Source organism: Oryctolagus cuniculus, chromosome 6, assembly GCF_964237555.1.
Source record: "Oryctolagus cuniculus chromosome 6, mOryCun1.1, whole genome shotgun sequence".
NCBI lineage: Eukaryota > Metazoa > Chordata > Mammalia > Lagomorpha > Leporidae > Oryctolagus > Oryctolagus cuniculus.
In genome coordinates, this window is record NC_091437.1 from 115,007,948 (window position 1) to 115,032,740 (window position 24,793).

At 37.3% G+C, this 24,793-nt stretch overlaps 1 protein-coding gene across 2 annotated transcripts in view; it reads left to right on the forward strand.

The window, feature by feature from the left end:
- Window positions 1-24,542, forward strand: part of RIPK2 (receptor interacting serine/threonine kinase 2) — a 34,685-nt gene extending 10,143 nt beyond the window's left edge. For both annotated transcript variants that reach the window (XM_070075849.1, XM_008255713.4), the window contains 9 exons: window positions 1,333-1,488; window positions 7,657-7,814; window positions 9,842-9,891; window positions 13,666-13,827; window positions 17,172-17,257; window positions 18,803-18,886; window positions 19,943-20,036; window positions 21,479-21,637; window positions 22,823-24,542. In XM_070075849.1, the coding sequence (XP_069931950.1) occupies window positions 1,417-1,488; window positions 7,657-7,814; window positions 9,842-9,891; window positions 13,666-13,827; window positions 17,172-17,257; window positions 18,803-18,886; window positions 19,943-20,036; window positions 21,479-21,637; window positions 22,823-23,157 (1,200 nt within the window). In that variant the 5' untranslated portion in view covers window positions 1,333-1,416 and the 3' untranslated portion in view covers window positions 23,158-24,542. The remainder of the gene's footprint in view (window positions 1-1,332; window positions 1,489-7,656; window positions 7,815-9,841; window positions 9,892-13,665; window positions 13,828-17,171; window positions 17,258-18,802; window positions 18,887-19,942; window positions 20,037-21,478; window positions 21,638-22,822) is intronic.
- The last annotated feature ends 251 nt before the right edge of the window (window positions 24,543-24,793 follow it).

Sequence of the window (24,793 nt, forward strand, 5' to 3'; positions counted from 1 at the left end):
TGGATATAATTAGAAATTCTAATGTTTTATTCCCACACCCCAGTATATACTCTGGGATTCAAAATTGGATCCCACTGGAAATTCTTTACCCTTCTCCAAGAGGATATAAACTCCTAGAAGGAATCATAATATATAGAGTGAGCATTCCTCCAACTTGTCTCTATGATCAGAAGCCTCCATGTAATACTATGCTGCAGAGATGCCTGGGTCTTCCTTTAAACAGCATAATCTTCAGAAAACCTTTTCTGCAAATTAGAAGATTCAGTTATTCTAGGGGACTGGGTTTTGTGTACACCAAAGGAAGTTATGTTTCACATTAGTGTTTTGAGATTCTGTTGGTTTGTTGCATTACACTATTTAGGGTGGGATTATCTTGAAGCTCCCTCTTCAACATCACAAAAGATCACTGAAAACAAGGCAAAGTACAATATAAATAATTTTGAGTCACTCCCCTTGCCAGGTTGGTCACTGAACTGTCAGCAGACCAATTTGAAGAAAAGTTTTCTTTTCAATAGCAGCATGCTTTTTCATAGCATTTAGAAAAATGTGCCCAGGAGCATGGTGTTTTATGACTCATTATCGCTTTTCAGAAATTGTCCAACTTTTTGGGATGTTGTCATTCTCCTGGGAAGCTACGTTAATTTTAGTGTTAAAGAACATTTATTTTCGGAAAGCTCAGCTGGAAATCAGTTATAAGTAGGAGGAAATATAAGACATTATGTTTTAAATGTGTCTGTATTATATTGTCTTACAAACAAAAATTATTTTTGTCTCCATAAAAATAAAACTTAAAAGGTAACTTTTCAAGCTAGAATTCAGGTAAATTAAATGTATGATTAAAAGATGAAATGTCAGTATGTCGGTAATATACAGTAATTATAATAACAAAGTGTTTATACTTAATTTTTAGAAAAATTAAAGTATAAGTTTTGAATGAATGCTATGGTATATACTATAACTATTTTGTATAAATTGTGTGAGTGGGGGGTGCACACCCTTAGTTGATTAAGCCCTAGAATGGGGAGATGGCTGTGAATCTAGGCACATTTCTGGCTATAAGTCAGAGTTATTTCAGCTGAACAAAGAAGACCCTCTACCACATACTTGCATGACAAAATACAAGGAAATATCGACAGAACAGTTATTATTATTTTCTCTAAAATGTGAGGAGAGTAAGATGCAAGAATTTTAATATCAAATTGATGCTATGTTATAAAAATTAGTGTCTGTTTTGACCTCATTTTATACTATTTTGTTTCATGGAATGTTTAATTTTCTAAATATATAATCCCGTGACACTAATTTTTATTTTTTTCTTTTCATTATATAAAGAAAACTGAATATCCTGATGTTGCTTGGCCATTGAGGTTTCGCATCCTGCACGAAATTGCGCTTGGTGTCAATTACCTGCACAATATGAATCCTCCTCTACTTCATCACGACTTGAAGACTCAGAATATCTTGTTGGATAATGAATTTCATGTTAAGGTAATTGCTTTTTGTAAAAAAAAAAAAAAAAAAAAAAAAAAAAAAAAAAAAAAAAAGTTTATCCGTATCCTTGTACTTAATAGTTTTAAAAAGACTTTTTTAGTTATTTCTTCCACTTAGCCAATTTAATATCATTCCTTTTCTACATCCCCTTATTCCTAACTTCAGTCCCCCTTCTTCCTAGCCCTTAGTTATTCCTAAAATACAGAGATAGATAGATTTATGGTATAAAATACAAAGACATTTTGTTTCTTTTTTTAATTTTTTTTCTTTTGAATGTATTATGGATTTACAAGAAATTTCAGGTAATACAGAGATCCCATGTCCCCTTCACTCAGTTTCTCCTGATTATATCATATATCATTTTAATATAATTTCAAGACCAAGAAATTTATATTAGTGCAGTGCATTTATATAGTTTTCTGTCACTTTATCCCGTGAACATTTTGTGTATCCACTCCAGCAGTCAAGATAGCACTATGCTGTCACTGCAAAGATACTGCTCGTGTTACACCCATCTCTTCCATTCCACTATCCCTGATAAACACTGTTTTCTGTCTCTCTGGTTTAGTAATTTTGAGTATGCCATTTAAGTGGAATCATGTGATTTTTTTTTTTTTAGATTCTGTTTCCACAGCATAATACCCTTAATATCCATCCAAGTTTTTATATCTATCAGTAGTTGTTGTTTGTTGTTGTTGCTAACTGGTTCTATGGTATTGATAAACTGCAGTTATTTAACCATTTACCTATTGAGGGACATTTTGGTTCTTTCCAGTTTTCAGCAATTCAGTAAAACTTCTATGAACAGTCCTGTACAGATTGATGAGTGAATATAAATATTTCTCAGGGATAAATTCCCCAAGAATATAACTACTGAGTCATATGGAGATGGTAGGTTTAGGTTTTTAAAAGAAACTATCAAGTACTTTCCAGAATGTCTAATATCATTTTATGCTCCACCAGCAATGTATGTGAGATCTAGCTTTTTCACAGCTTCACCAGCATTTGGTATTTACCACTGTTCTTAATTAGCTTTTCTAATATGTATACAGTAATATCTCACAATGATCTTAATTTCAGTTTTCCTAATGGCTAATAATATTAAACACCTTTTCATGTGCTTATTTGCCATCTTTATATCCTTCTCAGTGAAAAATCTGTTCATTTCTGAAGGCTTTCTAATTGGATTCTTTGGGGTTTTTTTTTTCACTTTCCACTTAGAATCTAAACATCAGTTGTACATGAGATAAGTGGTTTGCAAATGTTTCCTCCCAATCTATAGTTCATCTTTTATTTCATTTCTTTTAACATGACCTTTAACAGAACAAAAGTTTTAATTTTGATAAAATCAAATTTATTTATATTTTTCTTTTATGCTTTCGTTATCATGTCTAAGCAATCTTCACCAAGCTGTAGGTATTTGCGATTTTCTTCTGTGTTACCTTCTAAAGCAGGGATGGGGAACCTTTTTTATGCCAAAGGCCATTTGGGTATTTATAACATCATTTGTAGGCTTTCCTTAAAAAATTATCAGCTTTGGGGCCGGTGCTCTGGCACAGCAGTTTAAAGCCCTGGCCTGAAGCACCGGCATCCCATATGGGCACTGGTTCTAGTCCTGGATGCTCCTCTTCCAATCCAGCTTCCTGCTATGGCCTGAGAAAGCAGTAGAAGATGGCCCAGTCCTTGGGGCCCTGCACTCATGTGGGAGACCCAGAAGAAGCTCCTGGCTCCTGGTTTCGGATCAGCACAGCCCCGGCCATTGCGTCCATCTGGGGAGTGAACCAGCAGATGGAAGTCCTCTCTCTGTAACTCTGTCTTTCAAATAAATAAAATAAATCTTTAAAAAAAATTATCAGCTTGGCCGGCACCATGGCTCACTGGGCTGATCCTCCACCTGCGGCGCTGGCACACCAGATTGTAGTCCCGGTCGGGGCGCCGGATTCTGTCCTGGTTGCTCCTCTTCCAGTCCAGCTCTCTGCTGTGGCCCGGGAGTGCAGTGGAGGATGGCCCAGGTCCTTGAGCCCTGCACCCGCATGGGAGACCCGGAGGAGGCACCTGGCTCCTGGCTTTGGATTGGCGCAGTGTGCCAGTCCCAGCGCACCAGCCGTAATGGCCACTTGGGGGGTGAACCAACGGAAAAAGGAAGACCTTTCTCTCTGTCTCTGTCTCTCTCTCTCTCTCTCTCTCACTCTCACTGTCTAACTCTGCCTGTCAAAAAAAATTATCAGCTTAAAAAATATCCTGCTATAAATTTATTGAATTTTGTGTACTACCTATGGTTGCCTTCGGAAGGCCAGACCAAATGATTTCACAGAGTGACAGAGAGAGTGCGAGACAGAGAACTCCCAACTGCTGGATCACTCCCCAAATGGCTATACCAAACAGCTGTAGGCTAGGCTGAAACCAGAAGTGAAGAACTCCATCCTGGTATCTTACATATGTGGCAGGGTGACAGAGGGCCAAGTAATTTGGGCCATGCTGCACTGCTTTCCCAGGTGCGTTAGCAGGGAGCTGTATCGGAAGTGGAGCAACCAAGTCTCTATCCAGCACTCTGATATGGAATGCCAGCATCTTAAGTGACAGCTTCACCCACTGTGTCACAATGTCAGCCCCTAATTATTTTCAGACAGGGTTTAAGGATAGTCTCCTACTAGTTTATAGATTTGCAAAACCAATGTTGTTTTTCCCTTTTTAAAGATTAGACTGGTGACCCTTGTGGTGCAGTGAATTAAGCTACCACCTGCAATGCCAGCATCCCATTTGAGCACTGCTTCAAGTCCTGGCTACTCCGCTGTCTGACCCACCTCCCTGCTAATGTGCCTGGGAAAAGCAGTGAAAGATGGCCCAAGTACTTGGACCCCTGTCGCCCATATGGGAAACCCTGATGGAGTTCCTGGCTCCTGGCTTCAGTCTGGACCAGCTCTGGCCGTGGAGGCCATTTGAGGAGTAAACCAGCAGATGGAAGATCTCTTTCTCTTTCTCTTGCTCCCTCTCTCTCTCTCTGTAATTCTGCTTTTCAAATAAATAAAATTAATCATTCTTCAAAAAAACAGAAATTTCAGATACTTAAAAAAACAATTAGACTGACATTAACTTTTTTGATATCCAGTAGTACCTCTCCATTCTGTCCCATAAGAGAAAACTACTAACATAGTGTAGGTATTTGCACATTCTCTCAATAATTTCAGATGTAAGGTACTTGTACTCTGTGTGCCTTTCAGACTCCCTGAACTTTATTTCCTTCATCTCAACAGAGAAACTATTCTTGGTAGAGTAAACAGAAGTATAATAATAATAGTCCATGACCCTCTACTTTCTTCTTCATTGATCAGTAGAGGACCCTTGGTCTTTCTTCGCTATGAGTAAGATATAAAATGGTCTTGATTTTGTGTATTTTTGTAATTTTCATTAGCACATACAGAACTGTGACTTTCTGATGCTATTCTTTATTAGAACTTCCTTTATGCATATGCTATACTTTCATTACTAGTCTATCCTTCTCATAGTAGTCATATTTCATCTTGCTGTATACTCTAGGTCCTTTGAAACAAAGTAATACTTACTGATCGTATCAGAAGACATTTAACTACTTAACTCTGATTACGACACGTATACGTATCAGCTTGGTGTAGGACATTTTACTTCTGAAGTTCACACAAATCTATAAAAATAAAATAGAAATAACTTGAAATTCACATCATACTGCAGTTTTTTGAAGTAAGTTTTCTTACTGGAAAGCTAACCAGAAGCTTAGTATCTATAAGAAAAATATGTACTGCCTATTAAGATCAATTGAGACATTTCTAAACCTTTTAAAAATACACTTAGGTGGCCATTTAAGTTTAATATTAAAAGACTGTTTAATGATAACAGTGCATCATAAAACCTTCATAAAGAAAGGAGAATGTTTTGTGGACCATTTTTTTTTTTTTAAGATTTATTTATTTACTTGAAAGGCAGAGTTAGAGAGAGGCAGAGAAAGAGAGGTCTTCCATCAGCTGGGTCATTCCCCCAAATGGCTGCATCTTCCCCAGCTGGGCCCATCTGAAGCCAGGAGCCAGGAGATTCTTCTAGGTTTCCCATGCAGGTGCAGGGTTCCAAGCACGTGGGCCATCTTCTACTGCTTTCCCAGGCCATAAGCAGAGAGCTGGATTGAAAGACGAGCAGCCGGGACTTGAGGCAGTGCCCCATAATGGATGCCAGTACCTCAGGCAGTGGCTTTACCCACTACCCCACAGTGTCATCCCCATGGACCATTTGTGTGTGTGTGTGTGTGCGTGTGTGTGTGCGCATGATGGTTTTAAGTTGTTTTTAAAATCAGTATTTTTTTAATGGAAACTTGACCAAAAATACGTTACAAAATTTTGACCCATGAAAACAAAGTTTAGTGAGAAAAAAAAAATGAACTTAGAGCTGGAATTGTAGTGCAGGGTGTTAAGCCACAGCTTACAATGCTGGCATCCTATATCAGAGCACCTGCTAGAGCCTCAGCTGCTCTGCTTCCAATCCAGCTCCCTGCTAACATTCCTAGGAAAGCAGTGGAAGACAGCACAAATGCTTGGGCCCCTGCCACCTATATGAGATTCCTAGATGGAGTTCTTGACTCCTGGCTTTGGCAACCATTTAGGGAGTAAACCAGCGCATGGAATATTCTCTCTCATTCTCTCCCTGTCCCTCTCTCTTTCTCAGAACCCTCTCCCTTTATCCCTCAATCCCTCTGTAACTCTGCCTTTCAAATAAATCTTTTTTAAAAATGCAGTTAACTTCTTTATTTTTTGTCAATCAAATGTCTGTTGGTCCACCTTAGATACAGATGAACCAGTGACAGGCTTCTTGAGAAGGGAATATTTATGTGTACCCTATCTGCTTTCTCTGCTCTTCTGTAGGTCTTATGTGAAAACAGAATACAGATGGTCCGACTTAACCATAGTTCAGCGTAAGGCTTTTTTGACTATATGACAGTAAAAATATAGGATGTAAATAATAGAAATACAGTGTGCTGGATGGAGCTCTTTACACTATGTTGACTTCTAAAGTATGCATTACAAAAGTCTAAGCAACTAAAGTAGCTTTCAAGATTTCCCATATTCCTGTATCCATTAAATATCATTTGTATTCTTTCATCTTTTCAGTTTTAAAAATAGGCAGCTTTTAAATATTTACGGATTGTATAAAGCAGAGCAAGATTTACAAGTAAAGTAAAACTAAAAGACATCAGAAGATTGTTATGACAATTCTTTAGCTGTCTGTTGTTTTGGACATAATATGCTTTATATGCTGACTATAATACACCATTCTTTTAGTGGTAAGCATAAATCGTATAATAATGACATTTATTATTACTGAAATTTTGCTTATTTCAAAACTTAAAAATGCTCCTTCCAAGGCATTATAAATAAAACCATATATAAACCTGAGTTGTAAGGAATACTCAGTGACAATTAGTAGATTTAGCAGTTCTGTGCAGTGAGTGAATTTCAAAAGCACATGCTATCAAGCTATTTACCATAAAAATAAAGTGTTCAATGTATACACTTGCACCAAACTGAAGGGAAAAATCACTAGTCTTTTGACACTTGTAATATTCTGTTAAACCTCAAGTCAGTATGTATTCCTTCTGGAGTTCTTGAGTTCACTGCTGTGGAACTTAATTTTATTTTTAAAAAAACAGGTTAGAGTCCGGCACCGCAGCTCCATAGGCTAATCCTCTGCGGCATCGGCACACCGGGTTCTAGTCCTGGTCGGGGCGCCGGATTCTGTCCCAGTTGCCCCTCTGCCAGGCCAGCTCTCTGCTATGACCCAGGAGTGCAGTGGAGGATGGCCCAAGTGCTTGGGCCCTGTACCCACATGGGAGACCAGGAGAAGCACCTAGCTCCTGGCTTCTGATCAGTGCGATGCCGGCTGCGGCGGCCATTGAAGGGTGAACCAACGGCAAAGGAAGACCTTTGTCTCTGTCTCCCTCTCTCTCACTGTCCACTCTGCCTGTCAAAAAAAAAAAATTAAAAAAAAAAAAAACAGGTTAGAAAATATAGAAATAAAATATTTATATAACGTTTCCTTTGATCTAACACCTGAATGCAATGGATATACACAAAGACATTCAATTCATTGACTTTTTAAAGAGAAAAATTTTAAATTCAATTATTTACTATTTTTCCCATACAGATTGCAGATTTTGGTTTATCCAAATGGCGAATGATGTCCCTTTCACAGTCACGAAATAGTAAATCTGCACCAGAAGGAGGCACAATTATCTATATGCCACCTGAAAACTATGAACCTGGACAGAAATCAAGGGCCAGTGTCAAGCACGACATATATAGGTACAGTGTATTCCTTTGTTCAGAGTTAATTTAAAATACAAGATTAGTCAACCAGGATTTTGCAGCTCTCATAACTCTGCTGAAAAAATAACAGAGGCCACAGTGTTTAGTATTACTCAATTTAAAAATGCCTTGCTTAAGCAACTTTTATATTCTTTAAAAGATTTTAAAGTACATCTTTTTGTCCTATTTGTTGTATGTAACTTGGGAGAAATAGTTGTTCTTAACATTTTACTTTTAAGTTTCCCATCCTGTTCTACCATTTATTGTCTGATATCTAGACTTTTTTTTTTTTACAAAAATAAACAAATCCTTAAACCAACTGAGATTTTTGTTTTAAAAATCCCTAATGTTTGCATATGTCATATGTGTTTATTAAGATCATGTTTTCATGTTTAACATACAGATTACTTACAACCTTATAATAAGTATAAAACAGTAATGAGTATAATACATTATTCTTGATATTGGATATTTGACCAGAGGAAAGGAAGGTGATAATTTATAATTCACAGAATTAGGGAGTGGCACCAATCATTCATTTCATGTAAAACTGTACTTGTTTCTTTTAACATGCATAATTAATGTAAACCAGAATTAATAGCATATACTATGAACACATTTTATAACCTTTTAAAGTATTTTTGCTATATTTAATAAATAATCGATAAAAATTAAGGTGCATTTAACAATAAATGCTATTTCTCTACCAGAGAATTACATATTTAAATTGTGTATCCCTTGCTCCAAATGATTTAATTTTTATTACTTCTCATTAAATCCAGTACCAACTAACTAGTTTTAGTAGCTATGCTAAGGCACTTAGAGCAAGTGTCTTTTACATTCACATTACTGTATGAATAAAAGTTCTTTTGTATTTTCTATTCTCTGATATCTTTAGTTCATTTTGAATGATGTACTGTGACGATATAGGAGGGTAATTTATATCTTCTAAGGTAAAAATCATACTGTAACCAATAATTTTTGAAAGCGGGGTTGATTCTATAAACAAAGATCTATTTAAATCTGCTTATCATTGATTTTGTGAAGTATGCCTTTATACTCTACTCCTGTATTCCACAGCAGGGAAAATGAGGAAATATTACTCCTTGATTTGGTTGAGAATTCCCTGTGTAACCCTTACTCTCCCTCTAGGATTATGTGTTGGTTGGTAACTAGTCAATTCCAAGTGTCCCTATTGAATGCATTGTTAATTTGGGGATGCAGAAAAATTTCTATATCCTATTTAATCATTTATCCCAAATACAAACTTTGTGTGACTAAACCAGGTGATTTAAAACTGATGTTAATTGTAGGCAGAATGTTACTACCTTGAAGGCAGAGAGTACTCAAACCAGGAAAAAAAGTCATTAGAATGGGACCACATGAGACAGTGTTTTTATTGCTCTTTATTTTGTGCGAAAAATAGGATCACATAATTAAAGAGCATAGCTTATCTGAGTATTCAAGAATGAGTTACCCTTCTAAGGATATCCTTGCATGTAACTTCACAGTTTTATTACCGTGATTTTCTAAAAAAAATGTTTTTGAAAGACAGTGATCCCATTCACTAGCTCCATCTCCAGATGCCTGCATTAGCCAGGACGTGACCAGGCCAAGGCCAGGAGCTGGGAAATCAATCCAGGTTTCACACATGGGTGAGAGGAACTCTATCTATCAGATCCATTGCCACTGTGCCTAGGGTCTACATTGGCAGGAAGCTGAAGATAGAAACCAGACCTGGGTACCAGTACCTCAACCGTGATTTTAACTCTGAGGCCAGATGCCCTCCCCTAATTTTTCAAATTAATATTAATTTCCTTTCCAAACAAAACTGTCTTGACCATTCATCATCTTGGTTTTATGTGGTAATTCTTTAAGCAGCATTTGACTACCTTGTCATTTTCAAAAATGGTATCTTGACAGTTAGCTTTTAAAATTAGTTACTATTTTAGGTTATTATGCAGAGTTCATATATAATGTATAAAATTCATAATGTATGTAATTTTTGTTTTTATCTTAAACAGCTATGCAATTATCACATGGGAGGTGTTATCCAGAAAACAGCCTTTTGAAGGTAAGAATACTTTGACTTCCTTATTTTTAATAACAACATTTTGGCAGGCTGCACTCAGAACTATCCAACATTCATCTTATTTTAAATGTATCTGTCATTCATTTGTGCAAACTAACAGCATGAAAACAAACATTTTTCAATTACGAATCTATCATTTACAGCAAAGTGTACCAGATTAAGGGTCAGGAAGAATCTAGAATCTTTTTTTATTTTTTTAAAGATTCATTTATTTACTTGAAAGTTGGGAATAACAGAGTGGGAGAGGCAGACAGAGAAAGGTCTTCCATTTGCTGGTTTTACCTCCTGGCTGGGCCAGGCCAGAGCCAGGATCTTCATTTAGGTCTCTCACATTAGTGGCAGGGCCCCAAACACTTGAGCCATCTTTCACTATTTTTCCCAGGCCATTAGCAGGGAACTGGATCCGAAGTAGAGCAGCTGGGACTCAAACCAGCACCCACATTGGATGTGAGCATTGCAGGTAGCAGCTTTATCCACTATATCACCATGCCAGTCCCAAAAATATAGTTTCCTTATTCTTGCTCTGACAGTAATTAAGTCTATGATAAAGTCACTGAATTTCTAGAATCCTCATTTTCCTCATCGACAAAACAAGTATTGAATTACTATTTGCAAGATCCATTCCAGCTTTAAAACTATATGAATACTTAATACTTAACTTTTTTTTAAAGATTTTATTTATTTATTTATTTGACAGGTAGAGTTACAGACAGTGAGATAGAGAAACAGAGATAAAAGCCTTCTTTCCGTTGGTTCACTCCCCAAATGGCCGCAACGGCCGGAGCTGTGCCAATCCGAAGCCAGGAGCCAGGTGCTTCTTCCTGGTCTGTCATACGGGTACAGGGGCCCAAGGACCCAGGCCATCCTCTGCTGCTTTCCCAGGCCACAGCAGAGAGCTGGATTGGAAGAGGAGCAGCCGGGACTAGAACCAGCGCCCATATTGGATGCCGGCAACAAAGGCAGAGGATTAACTTAGTGTGCCCCGGCACCCATTCCAGTACTTAACTATTTTATACAGAACAGTAAACAATGAAGAATAATCTGTCTTTTTCATTCCCTAATAATATTGTTTATTTCTTTATTTTGAGATTTGTATAAGGTCATATTGCTCAAATGTAACAACCTCAAAATCTCAGTAGCTTACAAAGTAAACTCTTTTTTTAACTTTTATTTAATAAATATATTTTCAAAGTACAACTTTTGGATTATAGCGGCTTTTTCCCCCCATAAACTCCCTCCGACGCACAACCATCCCATCTCCCACCCCATTCACTTCAAGATTCATTTTCAATTATCTTTATATAGAGAAGATCAATTTAGTAAAAATTTCTTTTTTTTTTTTTTTTTTTTTTTTTTTTTGACAGGCAGAGTTAGACAATGAGAGAGAGACAGAGAGAAAGGTCTTCCTTCCATTGGTTCACCACCCAATGGCTGCTATGGCCGGCGTGCTGCACGGATCCAAAGCCAGGAGCCAGGTGCTTTCCTCCTGGTCTCCCATGTGGGTGCAGGGCCCAAGCACTTGGGCTATCCTCCACTGCCTTCCTGGGCCACAGCAGAGAGCTGTACTGGAAGAGGGGCAACTGGGACTAGTACCCAGCGCCCCAGCCAGGACTAGAACCCAGTGTGCCAGCACCACAGGCAGAGGATTAGCCTAGTGAGCCACAGCGCTGGCCATAAAAGTAAAGATTTCAACAGTTTGCACCCACACCGAAACACAAAGTATAAAGTACTGTTTGAGTACCAGTTATACCGTTAATTCACATAGTACAACACATTAAGGACAGAGATCCTAAATGGGGAGTAAATGCACAGTGACTCCTTTCGTTGATTTAACAATTGACACTCTTACTTATGATGTAATCACTTGAGGCTCTAGTCATGAGCTGCCAAGGCTATGGAAGCCTCTTGAGTTTGCCAACTCTGATCTTATTTAGACAAGGCCATAGTGAAAGTGGAAGTTCTCTCCTCCCTTCAGAGAAAGGTACCTCCTTCTTTGATGGCCCCTTCTTTCCACTGGGATCTCACTCACAGAGATCTTTCATTTAGGTTTTTCTTTTTTTGTTTTTGTTTGTTTTTTGCCACAGTGTCTTGGCTTTCCATGCCTGAAATACTCTCATGGGCTTTTTAACCAGATCCACATGCCTTAAGGGCTGATTATGAGGCCAGAGTGCTGTTTAGGACATCTGCCATTCTGTGAGTCTGCTGTGTATCCCGCTTCCCATGTTGGATCATTCTCTCCTTTTTAATTCTATCAGTTAGTATTAGCAGACACTAGTCTTGTTTATGTGATCCCTTTAGCACTTAATCCTATCATTATGATTAATTATGAACTGAAACTGATCACTTGGACTAGTAGGATGGCATTGGTACATGCCACCTTGATGAGACTGAATTGGAATCCCCTGGCACCGTTTTAACTCATTAGGGATAAGTCCGATTGAGCATGTGCCAAACTGTACATTTCCTCCCTCTCTTATTCCCACTGTTATATTTAACAGGGATCACTTTTCAGTTAAATTTAAACAGCTAAGAATAATTGTGTGTTAATTAAAGAGTTCAACCAATGGTATTAAGTAGAACAAAAAAATACTAAAGGGAATAAAGTATTAAGTTGTTCCTCAACAGTCAGGACAAGGGCTGATCAAGTCATTGTTCCTTCACTTCAAGAGGTTTCCTTTTAGGTGCTCAGTAGTTGTCACCGATCAGGGAGAACATATGATATTTGTCCCTTTGGGACTGGCTTATTTCACTCAGCATGATGGTTTCCTGATTCTTCCATTTTGTTGCAAATGACCAGATTTCATTTTTTTCCTGCTGTATATATTCTATACAGTACATATCCCATAATTTCTTTATCCAGTCATCTGTTGATGGGCATTTAGGTTGATTCCATGTCTTAGCTATTATGAATTGAGCTGCAATAAACATTAAAATGCAGCCAGCTCTTTTATTTGCCAATTTAATTTCCTTTGGGTAAATTCCAAGGAGTGGGATGGCTGGGTTGTATGGTAGGGTTATATTTAGGCTTCTGAGGAATCTCCAAACTGACTTCCATAGTGGTTTTACCAGTTTGCATTCCCACCAACAGTGGGTTAGTGTCCCTTTTTCCCCACATCCTCGCCAGCATCTGTTGTTGGTAGATTTCTGTATGTGAGCCAGAATTCTAACTGGGGTGAGGTGAAACCTCATTGTGGTTTTGATTTGCATTTCCCTGATTGCTAGTGATCCTGAACATTTTTTCATGTGTCTGTTGGCTGTTTGTATTTCCTCTTTTGAAAAATGTCTGTTGAGGTCCTTGGCCCATCTCTTTAGTGGGTTGTTTGTTTTGATGTCGTGGAGTTTCTTTATCTCTTTGTAGATTCTGGTTATTAAACCTTTAGGTTGCATAGTTTGCCAATATTTTTATTTCTCCTTCAGGTTAGTTAGATATTGGTTGCTGTAGCCTTTCATGGCTCTGTCACATTTTACTCAGCTATACAGAGCTCTGCCTGACTCTGTTCTACTCATATACCATTAACAAAGTGAAATAACATTATCAAGTCCAGAATTAATGATGATGTAAACTCCTTTCCTGGAAGGCTGACAAGTCTGGTAATGACTTGGATTCATATATATGTATTCCTTTAACCAAGGAGGGGTAATATATTTTATTACTCCTAAAATTTTAAGATTACTCATTTTCATCTGCCTAGTTTTAGTATTTAATGTGCTAGATTTTAATGTATTTCTAATAAATTAAATACGTTCTTTGGACAGAAGTCACCAATCCATTGCAGATTATGTATAGTGTGTCACAGGGACATCGACCTGACACTAATGAAGAAAGTTTACCTTTTGATATACCTCATCGAGCACTTATGATATCTCTGATAGAAAGTGGATGGGCACAAAATCCGGATGAAAGACCATCTTTCTTAAGTGAGTATACAGCTTTGATCTGGACCATTTGAGTTATGTAAAGTACCTAATGCACTGTGAATAAAATATCCCTGGAAAAATTATACAAATTGGATAACTAGTTGCAAGTGTTGTTTAAATTCTTCTAATTCTTGTTATTCATAACATTTACCTTTGAATAACTGTTTTGAGAGCAGAATTGAGAATTCCTAACAGAAGAGAGAAATCAGCTAGGAGTGTTCATTGCTTTCATATATTCAACAACTCTTTATTGAACACCTACCATGTGCTACAGCACATGAGTACAGAGTGAGCACTGAGAAAGATTAGTAAATAAGATAGTATAAGGCAGTAACTTTCAGGAGCCCATAGCCTCATAGAGAAGACTCAGGCAAAACATAAATGTAGAAGAAAGAGATCACTGAGGTCCGGAAGAAAGCAGGGTAATAAGGGAGAGAGAGGAAAGGCTTGTTTTAAGGAGCAAACATTTGAGCTGAGATTTGAAGCCTGAAAAGGAGCTAATCATTCAAAAGCGGAAGAACAAGTTTTTCAGGCAGAGAAAAGAGCAAGGCTAAAGGGCCTTCACTAGAACAGCAGGAAATGTTATTTGTGAAGAACAAAGAGGCCTTTATAGCGGGAGGAAACCTTGCAAAGAAGGACATAATGTCAGGAGATTGGGGAGGTACAGAAGAGATGCTGGACATCATAAAAAGTCAGTCCAAGTGCAATGGAAGGCCATTAAAGTTTGCTTTGAAGGGAACTGACGTGATCTAATTTTAGATGAAATCATTCACTGCTGTGTGGAAATTGGGTAAGAGCTGCAGGAATTTTCTAATTAAGGTAGTAATTCTGGAGGTAGAACAATTGCACAGAATTAAGATGTGTTTCAGAAGTAGAATGATCAGACATCTAGATGTAAACATAAGAGAAAATCTTCATATTCTTGGTTTAAACAGAGCTCTTGGATACATGAAAAAATAATAAAATCAGGACCCATAACAAAATAATTGGTTAATTAGTTTCAAAACAATTGGAAACTTTTGCACTTCAAAGTACACTATTGAGAAAAAATAAAAAGCACTCCACAGTCTGGGAAAACATTTGTGTATCATATATCTGCTAAAAGATTTGTATCTAGAAATGTAAGAACTCTGACAACTCAGGACAAATAACCCAATAAAAAATAGTAAAAGGTCTGAATTTCACTGCAGGAAATATACAAATGACTAAAAAAGACATTAAATGTGTCTTAATACCATTAGGAAATGCATTTTAAAACTATAATGAGATACCTATGTATAACCACTAGAATTGCTATTGAGACAAAGGCAAGTATCAAAATAACAAGTTTTAACAATAATGTGGAGTAATGAAACATAGTTAATGTGATTGTAAAATGATGCACTTATTTTAAAAAGTTTGAAAGGTAAATTTACCATACAAATCAAAATTGTACCTACAGGTAGTTACTTAAATGAAAACATACACCTGCACAGTGACTTGTATGTAAATCATCATTGGAGCATTATTCAGATAATCAGCAAGTGGAAACAGTGATAATCACTGCTACTACTAGGATAATAGATGGATTTGTTACTTAAAGGAGGTGCCAGATTTCCTGAATCAAAATTGAGCATTATTAACACAGAGATGGTATAGACTGGATCACCCAAAGAGAGAATATAGATAGCAACGAATAGAGCACCATATTAGAGTTCTGAGGCATTCCAGCACTTAGAAATTGAGTAGAGGGGCTGGCACTGTGGCACAGTAGGCTAAGCCTAGCCTGTGTACACCAGCATCCCATATAGCTGCCAGTTTGTGTCCCGGCTGTCCTTCTTCTAAGCCAGCTTTCTGCTAATCACCTGGGAGAGCAGTGGAAGATGACCTGAGTGCTTGGGCCCCTGCACCTGTGTGGGAGACCCAGAAGAAGCTCCTGGCTCTTGGTTTCAGCCTGCATTAGCCCTAGCTGTTGCAGCCATTTGGGGAGTGAACCAGCAGATGGAAGACCTTTCTCTGTGTATTTCCCTTTCTCTGTCTGTAACCCTACCTTTCAAATAAATAAAAATATTTTTTTAAAAATTAAGTAGAGAAAGGAGAGACTATCATTATATTAGAATTCATATATACTGAATCTGTTAAAGACTAAAAATTATAAAAAATAAAAATCTTGAAAAAAAATTGAGTAGAGAAAGAGGAAAAGAGATTGTGAAACAGATGACAATAAAGAATGCAATTTCTTGGGTCTTGGAAGCCACCAAAGGGAAATTTTCAGAGAAGGAGCAGTCAGCTATATCTAATCTGCCAAGAAGCTGAGTAAAATAAGCAAGATTTTTCAGTATTGTCATCATTGGAAACCAAAAAAAAAAAAATCTAATTTTAGTAGAGATATAAAAACAGAAGATTGATACATGTTAAAATATTAATTAGAAGGAATGAAATAAGTATGAGTAATTACTGTGAATCCTTTATTCACTTTGTAGTTACATTATTTATCCTGTTCAATTTTCAGAGTAATTTATATATACCAGATACAAGTGCGTTAGCAGAGATATGCAGATATTCTCCGAGTCTGGCTTATCTTATTTTTAGTTAATAGTGTCTTGATATGCAAAAGTTTTCAATTTATTTCAAGTCCGGTTACAAATTTTTTTTGAAGAAAACTTTTTATTTATTTGAGAGTCAGAGAGAGAGAGAGAGTGCACTCTCATCCACTAGTTCATGCCCCAGTGCCCACAGTGGTCCCCAGCTAAGACCAAAGCCTTGGCCAAGAACTCAATCCAGGTTTCCCACAAGAGTGGCAGAAACCCAATTACTTCAGCCATCATTGCAGCCTTCCAGAGTCTGCATTAGGTGGAACTTGGAGCCATGAGCAAAGTTGGGCATCAAACCTAGGCATTCCAGTGTAGTATATAGGCATCCCAACCACCATCTTAACCACCAGACAAAACACCCTAATTTTTTATGGACCCTATTTTTTTATTGTCATATCTAAGAACTCAATCTAACCCAAGGACAAGAAAATTTTCTCCTATGCTTACATCCAAATATGTGATCCATTCCAAATAAGTTTTTATATATGGTGTGAGATAAGAGTCTGAATTTATCTTCTGTGGATATCCAACAGTCTTAGCACCATCTGTTGAAAATCAACTGACCATAATTGTAAGAATTTATTTTTAAACTCTCAATTCTTTTCCACTGATCCTATGTCTGTCTTTATACCAGAAATAAGAAGTCTGAAGATAGTTGAATGTCATTACTTTGGGGGAAAACTGACTAATTTTTGTCAGTTAATACTTAGCATTTAAGTTTTAATGATTAAAAGCAATCTGAACCCAAAATGTAATTTTTTTCTGATCTAGAATGTTTAATAGAACTTGAACCAGTTCTGAGAACATTTGAAGAGATAACTTTTCTTGAAGCTGTTATGCAGCTGAAAAAAACAAAGGTAAATTGCACAATTTACAGTTTACTTATCACTAACTGACTTTGCTTGCCCCTTGCTGTTTACTGGAACTATTGACTTAACCTTCAGTTTTAAGGAAAGTACATAAAGGAAATCACTAACCATAACCAAACTAAAAATTTATGTTAGCAATTTTAGTGCCTGAGTTTTGTAATGAACTCAGGAACTTTATTTTAGTTTTTTTTTTTTTTTTTATTTTTTTTATTTTTTGACAGGCAGAGTGGACAGTGAGAGAGAGAGACAGAGAGAAAGGTCTTCCTTTGCCGTTGGTTCACCCTCCAATGGCCGCCGCTGCCAGCGTGCTGCGGCCGGCGCACCGCGCTGATCCGATGGCAGGAGCCAGGAGCCAGGTGCTTTTCCTGGTCTCCCATGGGGTGCAGGGCCCAAGCACCTGGGCCATCCTCTACTGCACTCCCTGGCCACAGCAGAGAGCTGGCCTGGAAGAGGGGCAACCGGGACAGAATTCGGTGCCCCAACCGGGACTAGAACCCGGTGTGCCGGCGCCGCAAGGCGGAGGATTAGCCTAGTGAGCCGCGGCGCCGGCCCAGTTCTTTTGATAACTTTTTACTAACTCCTCCCCCCCTTCTAAATAGGTACAGTCTTTTCTAGAGCATACTAATTTGTTTCTCCAATTCCTGTTAGATACAAATGCCTGATAATATTTCCTTTTGACTTAACCTCTTCAGTTTCATGTTTTCTGCTACCATTTTTTTCTTTTTATTCTACCAAATAAAAGTAGATGGAAGATCCTGTTTTCTTGGTTATAAAGGGAATCTCCAAACAATTTTAACACTAGATCCTATATTTAAGACTGTTAAATTTTTGAAGGTTTATTTATTTATTTGAAAGGCAAAGTTACAGAGATAGAGGAGAGAGAGAGTGAGAGAGGGAGAGAGAGAGATATCTTCCATTCACTGGTTCACTCCAAATGGCTGCAATGACCAGAGTTGGGCTGATCCGAAGCCAGGAGCTTCTTTGCGAACTCCCTTGTGCAGGGTCACAAGTACTTGGACCACCTTCCACTGCTTTCCCAGGCACATTAGCAGGAAGCTGAATGGGAAATGGGACAGCTGGATTCAAACTGGCATACATATGAGATGCTGGCATTGCAGGCAGCAGTTTTACCCACTATACCACAGTGTCAGTCCCAAAACTGTTAATTTTTATGCCTGTATTTCCAATAATGGAAATAGACAGATGCACACCAGAGTTTATTAAGTACCCAGTTTGTATGAGATACATTAAATTCTCAGTCTTTAGGACAATCTTATATTTAGGTATTAATTACATTTTAAAAGATGAAGCTCTGAGAGGTAGTAATTTGCTCCAGGTAACCAATTACTATTACACAGGATCCAGTCTTTTTCTGCTGCTCTACACTGTCTCTGCTTCTTGGTTTCTTATCCCCCACCAATTGATTAATTGATTTTTGCATAAATATATAAAATCAAGTAGATTGTATTTTTACCTCTGTATTTCTAATCCCCTCCTATTAAAGTACATATAATGTATTCTTTCAACTTACAGAGTGCTTCAAGTACTGTTCACCTATGTGATGAGAAGAAAATGGAATTATCCCTGAACATATCTGTAAATCATGGTCCACAAGAGGTAAATTTAATAAATACACACACACATGCACACACACCAAACTCAAAATTTGGGAAGAATATGACAAAAAATTCAGTCTAACACCTTCTTTATAGGTGGAAAACTAAAGCCTGGGTAGTATGTAGTATTTGTTAGGTAGTCCATGTAATCTACAACTTTAAACCCAGCTCTCATAATTTTCAGTTCATTGTTCATCACATCAAATAACAATAATTGATTCTTAGTTTGGCATTAAGTGCTGTGGCTGAATGATGTTCCTGAAATACCATTGATTACAGTTCTAGTAATATATTTATGCCATGTGGTTCTTACCTTTCTAATAATTAATGAGGAAAAAGCCATTTCTGTTGCTTTCCAAGAAATTTCTTAAGTAGCATTCATTCAAACTTGTTTCATATTAGTCATTTCTTTTAAGAATATGTATTTTCACTTTACAGATTCAGAAAAGTAATAATTCCTTCAGAAGAACCACAAAGCATAATACGTAGTGTTTGAATCATTTTTATATACACTGTCTCATTTGATCCTGTGGTCCACACATGTGCATTTAAAATAGATAGTACAAATATTACAATAATAAACCTTTGTTGAAAGTTAGTAATTCTGTGACAAAACTGGAAGATAATTCAAGTTCTCCATTGCTTTTTCCATGGCCTCCCATCCTTAGGGCTCTGAGAACAGGCATTTGCTCTAAATCTGTGGTTTTAAATTTCTCATTGACTATTCAAGCCACTGGACAGAACTTTTAAGATCATGTAGGAAAAAAAACTGAAAAATGATATTTCTGTCTATAGCCATACCACCCTGAACATGCCCAATCTTATCTGAAAAATGATATTTCTAACAGTTATTGTCTTATCTCCCTATTTGAGTTGATGAGTTTATTTTTGTTGGTTGTCATGTGTATGTAGGTAGTTCTTTAATTTGTGAGAGTTTTGAGTCATTTGTAATAAGTCAAAAGCAAGTACTTAAAAACTAAAGCTGTGTTGCTTCTGAAATGATTTTTTTTAACCTGTATGTTTCCTAAGTCTATTTATTTTATCTGTATTTACTTAGGAGTCATGTGGATCCTCTCAGCTCTATAGAAGTGGTGCTTCTCCTGGAACCTCAAGGTCCCTGTCAGCTCCCCAGGACAGTGACTTTGTATCTAGTAAGTTAGTTTTCCAATCATTATTGATCTCCAAGGTTTCTGTTTTCTTTCAAGATCGTATTCTTGGCAACCATTGATGGTTTGTGTTGAACGTGTCTTTGATTAGCATTTGTGACTCTTTTTGAAAGATGTGAAAATAGGAGTGGGACATTCAACAAACACATTTAAGTATTAGACACTATGGAAAGACAAAGGTAAAATGCTATGAGAAAGGAAAAATATTTCTAAATAAGTGTAGTATGAGATATAAAAGTATTTTAAGAGAGATGTGGTTTGGAGCTTTGGTCATACAGTGTAGGAGAATTATTCTTCACAAAGTACTGGCACAACAGCTTGTTTTACAGATTCAGAACCCTCAGGATAACAGAGCTAGTCGCTGGCAAATCCAAGACCTGAAGCCAGGAGTTTTGCTAAATACTCTCATGTCACTATACTACACCGTGTTGGCATCAAGCCTTCTGGCTGAAGGCTGGACCTGTAGTTATAAAGGGTAAGAATTCTAGGCAAATAGAACAGTACATGGGAAAGAAAAAAGCAAGAAGCCATAGAGAACAATGAAGGGGGTGAATGAATGAAAGACGATAAAAAATAAGTAGGGTAGAGTTGTCATGAATTCTAATACTCAGCCAAGTATTTGAGCTTTGTTTTCACTTCATCGGGAAATGACTCTTGAAACATTCTGTGATATGATAAAATTATTAGCTTTAGGACAGTACATTCTGGCTGGAAGAGGTAGGGTGTTTTGAAAGGAAAAGCAGACTCTAGGTGAGGAGACCAGGTAGTAAGAGTAAGAAATTGTAAGAACTGATGCAGAGTAAAAGCAGGGAGGGGTGGCATGAGGAGATTATAGGGGACTCACTGATAAGACTTTGTCACTTTTCGCTGAAGGAGTTAAAAGAGTGAAAACAGGTTTTACCATTAAGATGAATAATGACTTAAGTTTTTATTTTTTTTTTAATTTGAGCTTCTACTAGTGCAATAGAGGTGATACCCAGCGGGCTGTTGAAAATGCAGGGCAGAATTTTCATGAAGGCAGAAAACTTACACGGATTTGCAAATAGAAGTTACAACTGAGACTCTGAAATTGGAAACAATGCCAGTGAAGGAAATAGAAGACACACATCATAAACAGATTAAGAGGATACATTTAAAGTGCAGGAGGAGGAAGACACCGAAAAATACAGGACTTTGTTAAGAAGTGAACTTGCATGATTTATACACATAGGACAGACAAGCACAGACAAAAGTACAGTGAAAATATTCGACATAAATCTTTCCTTGCTCTAAAAAAATATTTACTTGGAGAATTAGTTTCTGAAGCAGCTTTGATAGTGAAAAAGTAAAGGCATTACAGCCTTCCATATGACCCAAATGTTGATATTTTAGCTGATAGAGATACCTAAGGAATATTCTGCCCTGAATGAAGATGTTATGTTTTACAGGAAAAACACAAGACTATTCTGTGAAGCTGCATCACTGCCCAGTAAATCACAGTTGGGATAGTACTGTTTCTGCATCTCAAAAGGCAACCTTCTGTGATCACAAAACCTCCCCATGTTCTTTAGTAATAATAAATTCACTCTTGACTGAGGGAAATTCTGGTAAGTATTTACTGTAAGAAAACATTGTAAATGGTGCCATTTACTTCATAAAGACATATTTAGTAGATTTGCCATACAACAAGATTTGTCTTTATTTCTTCAGTAAGATAGTATACCTGGGCCGGCGCCGCAGCTCAGTAGGCTAATCCTCCGCCTAGCGGTGCTGGCACACCGGGTTCTAGTCCCAGTTAGGGCGCCGGATTCTGTCCCGGTTGCCCCTCTTCCAGGCCAGCTCTCTGCTATGGCCCGGGAGTGTAGTGGAGGATGGCCCAAGGCCTTGGGCCCTACACCCCATGGGAGACCAGGAGAAGCACCTGGCTCCTGCCTTCGGATCAGCGTGGTACGCCGGCCACAGCAGCCATTGGAGGGTGAACCAACGGCAAAGGAAGGCCTTTCTCTCTGTCTCTCTCTCTCTCTCTCTCACCAGTCCAATCCCAGAAGATAGGAATATTAATATGCAAAATATAATAGACTAAAGTGGCATTCCATGAACATTTAACTTAGGAGAGATTTAATATATCACTGAAGTTCTTTTTGCTGACAACAACTATACAAGTATGCATTATATTTGAAACAAACAAACCAAAACCTGAAAAGTAAAATAGTTTTTGCTCCATTGCTTACAGTATATAAAAAGGCAGTACTTGGGGCTGGTATTGTGGCATATTGGGTAAAACTGCCACCTGGTATGCTTGCACCCTTTATGTGTGCCGGCTTACATCTAGATGTTCCACTTCTGATCCAGCTCCCCACTAAATGGCCTGGGGAAAGCAGCAGAAGATGGCTCAAGTGCTTGAGCCCCTGCTACTCATGTGGAAGATGACCTGGAAAAAGCCCCTGACTCCAGGCTTCGGTCTAGCCTAGCCCCAGCCCTTGGAACCATATGGGGAGTGAATCAATGGGTGGAAGATCTCTGCCTGTCTGTCGCTGTCTCTTTGTGTCTCTCAAATAAATAAATCTTTAATAATAATAAAAAATGCAATGCTTTTTCTGGAAGATGAAGGTGATATCCTGAACCTCTGAATGTTTCCTGAAAAATAATAGCAGCACCCAAACCACTAATGTTCCATGTTGGCACAATCATGGGAAAATTTGGTTTATGCCATATTTATTTTTCATGTGATTTTACTCATTGCTGTAATCTGTCATCACCATGTTAACTGTTCATCCATTCCTTGTCTACAGAACGCGTGCAACCTGGTATAGCCCAACAGTGGATCCAGAGCAAAAGGGAAGAAATTGTAAACCAAATGACTGAAGCGTGCCTTAATCAGTCACTAGATGCCCTTCTATCCAGGGACTTGATCATGAAGGAGGACTATGAACTTATTAGTACCAAACCCACAAGGACCTCAAAAGTCAGACAATTACTGGACACTTCTGACATCCAAGGAGAAGAATTTGCCAAAGTTATAGTTCAAAAGTTGAAAGACAACAAACAAATGGGTCTTCAGCCATACCCAGAAACACCTGTGGTTTCTAAATCATCTTTAAATTTACTTCCAAATAAAAGCTTATAAATGAGTCTTTTTCAAGAAGAAAAGTCAGTTTATAAAAGGATATTTATCTCTGTTGCCTTGATACTGTTTTTTTATTAAATCCAGTAGAGTATTAGTGCTTTACTGAAGATTCTTCCTTAAGTAAATATTAGTCTCCTTCCATGACATTGCAGTATTTTTTAAATTAATATAAGTAAAAAGTTTGCATTTTGCTACACAGTTCACTTTTTATGTCTTTCGTTAATTATAATTTTTTAAGTGGAATAATTATATTCTAGTACATAACCATGCCTTAAGATATCACATGCTTCTACTGGAAGGCATTTTCACATTCACTTTCTTTGCAGATTATTTATTACTTGTCTAAGATGCAGTTTGACTTTATGAATTATGTGCCCTTTCCAGAGATAATACAGTGTTCATATTTTATAACGCCAGGATTAAGTCCTCTAAGAGCTCATTTATTTTAAATTCCTGTATTTAGATTACACTTTAAAATTTTGTTTATGGATTATTGTTTAACAGTTGTTTCAGAGACTATGAAGTACATAAAGAAAAAATTAGCCTTTTAACACCAGCTATCTGCCCCCATTTTTAATCTTAGTCTTCCCACTGTCATCAACAAAGCTAATCAAAATTACTAGCCTATGTGTACGAGTGTATCCTCTGGCACCCTTCTTCCTGCTGATATTTAAAATATATACTCATCTGGGAGAAGACCATTCCTTAACATTATCACTATTGTTATATCATAATGCAACCTGCTTTTTGCAGTTAATAGCGTAGCTTGTACAGCCCTCCAGATCAGATAGCGATCTAAGGCATTCTTTTTCGTTGTTACATAATTTCCATGCTGCATTTTTTATTTTATTTTCTGGATCATACCAAGGTTACCTCAAACAATAAAGGTACAATGGGAGCTCTTTTCTTTTTTTTCTTTTTTGTTTATAGGTTCTATTACTTAATAAAAATCTACAAGGAATAGCCTTTTTCAGAGAAATGTTTAGCAATCAGCAAAAAGAGATATATAATAATTTGAAAGTATAAAACTTTCAAGAATAACATGTTGAGGAGATTTGATGGAACTGAAGCAATTAGACATTTTATTAAAATTATAAAGCATTTGAATCTTCAATTTGGAGTTTGACATTAGCCCCGGTACCTCTTTTTGTTTGGGAAATGCAGAAGTTTATAAGGAAAAATCAAAACTACACACAGGGGTTTCCTAATAAGCTTTAGAATATTTTGAGATAAAGATTTAACTTGGGATGTAAGTAGAAAAAATATTTTCTAGGTTTTCCCTTTTCACTACACATATTCTTTAAAAATTCTTTTGAATATTAATGGCTTCAAATTTAATTTTATATTGACAATGTATATTTGACTTAATAAAATCGAGAACTTTACCCTGCTTTTTGTATTTTCTACAAAGAAAAAACTCATAGTCTGTATGCTTCTGGCCACATGCTTCCAGCCATTTTCATAATTTAAGACAGATGCGTGGTTACCCATCGCCACAGCTCTGCAAACTTTTCTCTCTCTCTCTTTTTTTTTTTTATTTTTACTTAAAAGAGTTACACAGAGAGAGAAGGAAAGGCAGAAAGAAGTCTCCCATCCGCTGGTTCACTCCCCAATTGGCCGCAACGGCCGGAGATGC